Source organism: Ochotona princeps, chromosome 9, assembly GCF_030435755.1.
Source record: "Ochotona princeps isolate mOchPri1 chromosome 9, mOchPri1.hap1, whole genome shotgun sequence".
NCBI lineage: Eukaryota > Metazoa > Chordata > Mammalia > Lagomorpha > Ochotonidae > Ochotona > Ochotona princeps.
In genome coordinates, this window is record NC_080840.1 from 63,748,371 (window position 1) to 63,756,909 (window position 8,539).

Consider the following 8,539-nt stretch of genomic DNA (forward strand, 5'->3'; position numbering starts at 1 on the left):
AATGTTCCATGTGCTGGCTCAGTCCACAAAGGCTGCCACGGCAGGGAGTGGACTAGGCTGAAGCCAGGAGCAAGGGACATCTTATGGCTGTCCCATGCAGGTGCAGGGCCCATCCTGTGCTGCTCTCCCAGGCACGCTGTCATGGAGCTAGATCAGAAATGGAGCAGGTGGGACATGAACTGGGGCACCATGCTGCAGACGACAACTTAACCTGCGGCGCCACAGGTTTGCCTTCTTTATGATAAAACTCTGCTTCAGGAGCCTTCAGTTGTCAATGAACACTGACTCCCACAGGAACAGCCAACTGCCTTAGGTTGGGTAGCTGGCCAGAGGTCAGACAGTTTCTTGAATTGCTGGCTCCTGGACGGATAACTCAGTGTGCCAGGACTGACTCACTGCCTGGGCGCTGCCAACAGTGGCGTCCCCAGAGCTTGAAAAAAAAAAAAAAAGAAGGAGACCAATCCCAGATGAATTAAAGCTATTTAGTTTGTTTCCCAAATCCCTCAAATGAGGCTCTGCTCAACTGTGGTTAGTTTCCTTTATTTCCTGTCATCTAATGCCAACAGATAAAAACAAAACTTAAAAGGCCATCATGGGCCACAAAAATCAATGTAATTAAAAGAGAAAAATTCAAAATAATCATAAAAGAAAAAAGCTAAGTAAAGCAAAGCTTAAAAACAGCAAAAGAAGGAATTAAGATTTCTGAGCTCATGGAATTAAAAAGAACTATGATGAGTGAAGCCTGAGCTGAGGTGGGATGCCTGGACTGCCACAATCCACTCACACGACCACCCACAAAACAAAATACATGGATAACAGCACGGCTTTGCTTTCAGGAAATGTGCAATACCATTTATCAAGTACATCATACACACTGATTTCAACCATCTTTACTCAGAAAATTCTCTCCCATACACTCTTTTTTTCACGGTTTTTATATTTACTTGACATGTAAACACATTTTGAAAATGTTAGATTCCACTTTGAAAACAAGTGCTTTATTACTAACTCAGAGATAACTCTAGAATTTCATAATATAAAAACTCAAATATTTTACAGTATTTCTTTACCTATGAAATGTTTTTATAACACTGATGTAATCTTTGTGTATGAAGTTGCCACCAAAAAAATGATGAGAAAATATATGGGTAAGAAAAAGTACATACATTTATTTTCACATGAATTCCATGAACTGAAATTTCATGAAAGTCATGAAAAATACTGAAAAAATAAAACTACTGAAAAATAAAAGAATTTTTCGCTTTTACACTGAAATAGTTTCATTAAATAGCCTGTATTTTAGGATTTTTTCCATATTCTGAAAGAGTTGAATACATAACTTAAATACTGTATCTCCTATAATATCAGTATTCTGAAATACAAAAACAAACCAAAACTGAGAAATGCTCTTTAAAAAGCAATATGAAAAATATTATCATTAACTCCATCTAATACATGACTAAAATGAGGTTAAATTATATAAACTGTTCTACAATATCAATAGTACAAGTAAATAAATACAAACAGTACATACACTGTTTGGGGACTCTCCCAAATTCCCTGAAAACCATTTCTTCAATTCGTTGAAATGCTGCCCTCTATCGTTAAGAAACAGTAGTTACTTTAGTAAAGCAGAACCAACAATTCTTTGCTCAACTATTGCCACCTTGTGGCCAGCACATCTCCCAGCTGGCTAAGTACTAGATTCTTTTTTTTATGTATATATATATTTTTTATTAATTATTTTGCATTATGTGACAGTTTTATAGGCTCTGGGAATCCCCCAACCCCTCCCCGCGCCCCTCCCCCCTGGTGGATTCCTCCACCTTGATGCAGTATTACAGTTCAAATTCAATCAAGATTCTTTCCTTGCAAACATATACCAAGCATGGAGTCCAGCTACTTATTGTCCAGATGGGTTGAACAGTTTCTTGGGGAGACCATTTCTGGTCCGAAGTTAGAGCTGGTATAATATCATCACAGTCAATTAAGAGTCCCAATATAACATCAACAGCAATTTGCAATATTATGGAATTGATATGGTTTTGAGTAACCAGTATGTTAAAATAAAAAAAAAAAAGCAAGTCCTAACCACAACCTCTGATTAGCTCATTGACATTTCAATTTTAGTTTATATACAGGACCGGACCAGCTGCTATATACCTTAAAATGGCTATAAGGTACCATTCAGCTGTCTCGTGTCTATTTCATTTCAGTATTTAGCCATTTGTTGTGTTGAAGTATAATTTTGTTGATCTTGGCAGATTTTGGGATAATCTAGACTGGCTTGTAACTCTGACAAGATATTTGTCGACATTTAAGGTGCAGAACATTTTCTTTGGGGGGGGGTTCTTATTTTTTTTAAAGATTTGTTTTATTTGGAAAGTCAAATATACAGAGAGGAAATTCCTCCCTCCCGATTCACTTCCTAAGTGGACACAACAGCCTGAGCTGAGCTTATCAGAAGCCAGGAGCTTCTTCTAAATCTTCCATATGGGTGCAGGGTCCCAAGGCTTCAGACCATACTGTTTTCCAGGCCACAAGCAGGGAGCTGGATGGGAAGTGGGGTGGCTGGGACATGAACCAGCGCCCATATGAAATTCTGGTGCGTGCAAGGTAAGGACTTTAGCCACTAGGCTACTGCACCAGGCCCGAGATTCAGGCTTTTTAAAATAATTAATGGAGGAAGAAAGGGTTTTTTTTTTTTTTTTCTAAAAACAAGAAAAAAAATTAGAGAACACTTACTAGGTCCTCTGTACAAAGTATGCACTATGGAGCTCAGCACAGTGGCTCAGTGGTTAAATCCTTGTCACCTTGCAAGCACCAGGATCCCCTATGTTTAGGGAAAAAAATTCAAAAATTTTCAAATCTTCAAAAAAATTATATTTTATAAATGAAATGTCACATAACATGATGGCCTTTATTAAATTCTGCTAATTCCATTGACTGAAAAAGCAAATATTTTCCTAACAAAGTGTACACATTAAATATACGTACTGACACCAAAAATACTGTTATTTTTACATGAACATCCCAATTTTCAGCTGTAGTAACTGAAAAATTGCTAAGTGCATATTAAGTATAAGGCCTTGTGCTAAATGCTTTGAGTAATAATTTCATTTAATCTCACAATGAATGATACAACTCACAACATTGTTTCCTTCTAATTAAAAAAGAAGAAAAGAAGGCCCACGGGTGCCGAGTAACTTTCCAAGGAAATACGGCTGGTGAATGGAGAACAACTGAAAGTGAAAACAAGACTTCTGAACCGAGCGAGTGCTTCTTTGAAACAGTAACCTAGTTCAAAACAGTATTTTTACTATGAATCAATTTCTGTTTTTAAGTATGTATGTCCATTCTTGTATGTATGTATACATGTATAAACCTCTGGAGGCAAGCATTTATTTAAAAAAAAAAAAAATTCTCAGACCCGGCTTGGTGGCACCAGTTAGTCCTTGGCTTGTGGGGCCAGTATGCCAGCGGGCACAGGTTCACATCCTGGCTGCTCTACTTCTGACCCACTGTTAGTGCTCTGGGAAGGAGCGGCGGAGGGCTTCTGAGGCTCTTGGGCTCCTGCTCCCACACTGGAGTTGCCTGGCTTTGGTCTGGCCCACCCTGGCCACTGAGGTCATTTGAGGAATGAACCAGAGGTTGGAAGATCTCTGTTTCTCCCTCTCACTATAATTTTGACTTTCAAGTAAAATAAATAAATCTTTAAAAAAAAACAAAACAAAAACATATACCCCAGCCTCAAGAAAACAAACAAAAAAGGAGCTTTTACATTTCACACAATAACCTTTGGTGAAGTTTAACTTTTCTTTCGATAATAAGAAAATACTACTTTTATATGCTGTACAAAAAACTTTTCTTTCATCTTCTAATCCGATGATACATTTCATTTAAATAAACCCAAAATTTTCAACGAGATGTTTTCTTTACAAATTCCAATCCCTATTAATACTTAAAACTATTTTTATTCCTTATCACAAATATAAAAGCTAGAAAAGCACCAAAAGCTTCCAATAACCATTAAAATTAAAGTAATGTGGTGTTTTTTGTTGTCTTATTACTATAGCAATCATTTTTGTTCAATTATTATTCTGGACAGGTAAACTTAACATTGTCACCACTGTACTATTCTCGCTTACAGTTGCTTGTGAGCAGTCATCTGGAGGCAGATCACAAAGCAATGACAGGCCAGGTGTCACTCAAGTTCAGTCACACTCCCATAATCCCATGCACTATTCCTTCACTCACTTGGCCAAAATCGACCAAGAGCACAGTAGAGGTCAAGTGTCAGGATAGGCGCTGGGGAGGTCACAACAGTGAGAGACCTCTCTGCTCATGTGAAACTTATATTACTGGGCACAGGGGGATTAAGAAACAATCTCTCCCCCCTTTTTTGTTTTAAGGCAGATATACAGAGAGGAGGAGAGACAGAGGGGAAGATCTTCCATCCGATGATTCACCCCCCAAGTGGCCGCAAGGACCAGAGCTGAGCCAATCTGAAGCCAGGAGCCAGGAGCTTCTTCCAGGTCTCCCATGCGGGTACAGGGTCCCAAGTCTTTGGGCTGTCCTCAACTGCTTTCCCAGGTCACAGGCAGGGAGCTGGATGGGAAGTGGGGCAGCCAGGACACGAACCACCACGCTAGACTACCACGCTGCCAAACCCTCCTTTTTTTTTTTAAATATCTATTTACTTTCTTCATTGACACATTGGCTATTCAGTAGCACATTATTTAACTGATTGGTGCTCTGAACTTTTTAAACTTCATTCCTGTTATTGATTTTGTTTTATGGCTTCTCATTTAATGGGATGTACAGTAACTGTGTAATAGGGACTATCATGTCCAGATGTGAAAGTACAATGCAGTATGCATCTGCTTCCAAATCAAAGAGGGGCTCCCAACGAAACTGCTACTCTCTGTCAGTGTCTGTGCCCGCAAAGTCAGCATACACTTAATACCAGAATGATGGACTTATGACTGCTTATGAAGAACTATACTATTGTAATAATATGGGCGGAATCAGCTGAGAGGAGGGAATTTGGGGAGAGAGTAAGGGAAATCCCAGAGCCTATGGGACTGTATCATAAAATTAAAAATAAAATAGAAGGTAAAAAAAAGATCTATTTATTTTTCTTGGGAAGTCAGTTTTACAGAGAGGAGAGACACAGAAAAAGATCTTCCATCCATCGGTTCACTACACAAATGGCCCCAACGGCCGGAGCTGAGCTGATCCAAAGCCAGGAGCATGGAGCTTCATCCGTGTCTCACACATGGCTGCGGGGGCCCAAGGACTTGGACTTCCTTCAGCTGCTCTCCCAGGATCATTAGGGAAGAGCTGAGTCAGAAGCGCAGCAGACAGCACAGGCACAGGTGGTGGATGTAGAGCTAGCCACACGCGGGACACTGAACGTTTACAAAGCCATACAAAGGTGACAGGCTTCTGTTGCCACGGCAGAGAGCTGCTTATTCCTGGAGGTTTACAATAGGCCGGAGGAAAACAAAATTATCAACTTGCTCTACAGCCCAATGTTAGGAAGCTAAGTCTTCCAGTGTGTGTAATCATGAGGCAATAGCCAGCGATATCAATTAAGAATCAGCAGGGGTGAAGAGGGACTGGCCAGAGCTGCTTGAGTTGCCAACAATGCACACCACAGCACATCACAGCGCCCGGGGTTACCGTCCCATCCCGTTACCCTGCTCCCTGCGAATGGGCATCCTAGGAGGCAGCAGGGGAAGTCAGCAGCCAGGCACGAGACCCAGCTGTGTTCCTGCTTGACCTAGGCCTGGTCCAGCGCCCGCTGTTGTAGGCACCTGAGGAATAAACCAGGAGATCAAAGAGCTCCCTCTTTCTCTCTCACCTTCAATTAAAAACAATAATAATAATAAATGTAAAGAAAAATAAAGACTCATACTGTGGTCCAGGTAACTTGAAATGATTCAGAAACCTTGCAAAGCACACTCCTGGGGGCCGGAGTCATGGCACACCAGGGAAAGTTCCTGCCTGCTCCACTTCCCACCCAGTTGCCTGCTCATGCAGCTGGGAAAGCAGCAGAGGGTGGCCCCGGTGCTTGGGGGCAAGTGCATCCCGTGGAAGACCTGGAACAAGGCCTTAGCTCCTGGCTTCAGCCTGGCTCAGCGCAAGCTGTTGTGGACATCTAAGGGGTGAACCACTGAATGGAAGATCTCTCTCTCTCTCTCTGTAACCCTACCTTTTAATTACAAAAAAATAAATAAAAAAGTCAAGTCTCCAGATGGACACCCTCTTCCCTAGGGAACTTTGTTTTCATCAAATGAAATGTCAAAGAGTGGTCAACAGGAAGGAGGTGACCCCCGGGCGCAGCTGACCACACACTATCTCCACCTACTAGACCTACTAGAAAGAGAATCCTGGCCACTCTTAAGTCCTTCAGGAAACAAGCATGTATTACTGCTTAAGATGTGCACTTTCAAAGCATGGGAGACATTTTGAGCTTCCAACACATGTGATGCAGTGATTGTCATTCTTACTAAAATTAACTCTGCAACTGAGAATTGTTTTCTGGGAGTTTCTGAAGCTGCCTAGAATGTGGTTATTATGTGGGGAGGGAGGTGGGCAGGCAGGTGAAAACTGTTGGAAGAGGAGAAACAAGGAAATGTCTCTGCTCTGTAAATATTTGGAGAAATAGCTGTCCTGTATCTGTTCACTACCCTACTATGCTCTGCCCTCAAGGCACTAGCAGGAAGGGATCTTCAAGGCGGAGTGTGTGGAATGACAATGCTGCCTCCTCACCAAACACCGACATTCCAAGTCCTGGAGTTCACGAATAAATTACCATCTACAGCAGAAGTGGATCACGTGCCCTTACCACAGGGCGGATGAGACGGTAAGGAACTCCAAAAGGAGGAAAAGGAGGCAGAGGAGCTGGGGCAGGTGCAGGAGGGGGCTATGAGCCAAGGAAAGGGGGCGCACCCCAAAAGATGCAACAGGAAACACCACAGAACTTCCTCAGCATTGCAGAAAGGAACTCTGTCAACATCTGGATGTTGGAGTACTGAGACCACACCAAACATCTGTATTGTTTAAAGTCACTAAATTTATGGAACTTGGTGACAGAAAAAACAGAAAATATGCCAGGCTTTTTCTAATCCTTAGAATTCAGGAAAACTTAAGCCACAATAATTACTTTAAAAAACCCTATAATCCAGGATTCTGCCATTCTGTGCCGTTCGCTATCATCCTCAAAGAGCTAAATGCAGAAACTGGGTCTGTTTTTACACTTTCACATCTCTTGAATCCGATTTTATCAAATCAAGCTTATGGGTCTATTTTTTTCCAATTTGCTTATCCACTAATTTTTATCATTGTTTTAGAAATGCACTGGTTGAGTATGACGGAAATTGTATTTTTTAAAGTGCAAACACAGGTTAGAACACTTGCCAAAGATTGTGATGATGGTTAATTCTTTCATCTATACTCAACTGAGTCATCGGGAGGCACTGTGTGCACAGCACCGAGCCGACCCTGCCGTCCCAATCTGAGTTCCATTTACACAGAGTGTGGACAGAGCCGGGCCAGCACAGGGCGCGCCTTTCAGGAGAGACCTTGGCCCTGAGCACTCGGGGCAGAGGTGTGTGCAGGACCGCGCTCTGCCCCAGGCGCTCTGCCGTCTGCTTTACACATCAGTGTGGACAGAGCCGGGCCACCACGTAAACGCCGCACAGGGCGAAGATGGAGACACGCAGCCACGCTGGGCCATCCTGGCCCGCCCACACATCACTGACGAGGCCCCGCCCCTACGTCAACCCCCGCCCACTCGGTCATGCCCAAAACAGACAGCGAGGCCCCGCCCCTGAGTCAACCCCGCCCACTCGGTCATGCCCAAAACATTGCGGGCGAGGCCCCGCCTCTACCGGGCCGCGCCCCGCCCTCGTCACAAGTCCCGCCCCTAGCTGGCCCCCGCCCACCAGGCCACCGACAGGGCCACGCCCGTCACACGCTGGCTGAATCCCGCCCCTGATGACCCCGCCCCCTGGTAAACGGCGGAGCCCCGCCTCTACCGGTCACGCCCCGCCCCCTCCGGCCGCCGGCAGAGTCCCGCCCCCTCCTGGCCCCGCCTACCAGGCCGCCGGCAGAACCCCACCCCTACCTGGCCGCGACCCGCCCTTGATCCCACCCCACTTTGACCGCGTCCACTAGGCCGCCGGCGGAGCCCCGCCTCCACCTGGTCATGCCCCGCCCCCTCCGCGGAGCCCCGCCCCGCCCCCGGCCCAGGTTCCCGCGGCCTGAAGGCGACGCCCGCTCGATGCCTCACCCGCCGCTGCTCCGCCTTTCGCTGCAGCTCCGTGTGTCGCTCTAACGCGCTCGCGAAGCCGCCGGGACGCATCCCAGGTTCCGTAGAGTCAGGACTGCCGCTGTCGGAGCCGCTCTCGGTACCTGCGCCCCGAAAGAGTCTGCAGGAGCGAAAGCTTCGCAGGAAACGGCTTTCGGCAGCCACGGCGCGGGCCCGACACAGCGCCGCCATGACGCTCTCACCTCTGACCCTTGGCCTGCC

At 45.0% G+C, this 8,539-nt stretch overlaps 1 protein-coding gene across 1 annotated transcript in view; it reads right to left on the reverse strand.

Moving 5' to 3' along the window:
- MRPS28 (mitochondrial ribosomal protein S28) overlaps positions 1-8,539 on the reverse strand; it is a 108,060-nt gene extending 99,521 nt beyond the window's left edge. Inside the window, 1 exon segment of the mRNA XM_012927814.2 lies at positions 8,300-8,539. Within this exon segment, the coding sequence (XP_012783268.2) occupies positions 8,300-8,509 (210 nt within the window). The 5' untranslated portion in view covers positions 8,510-8,539.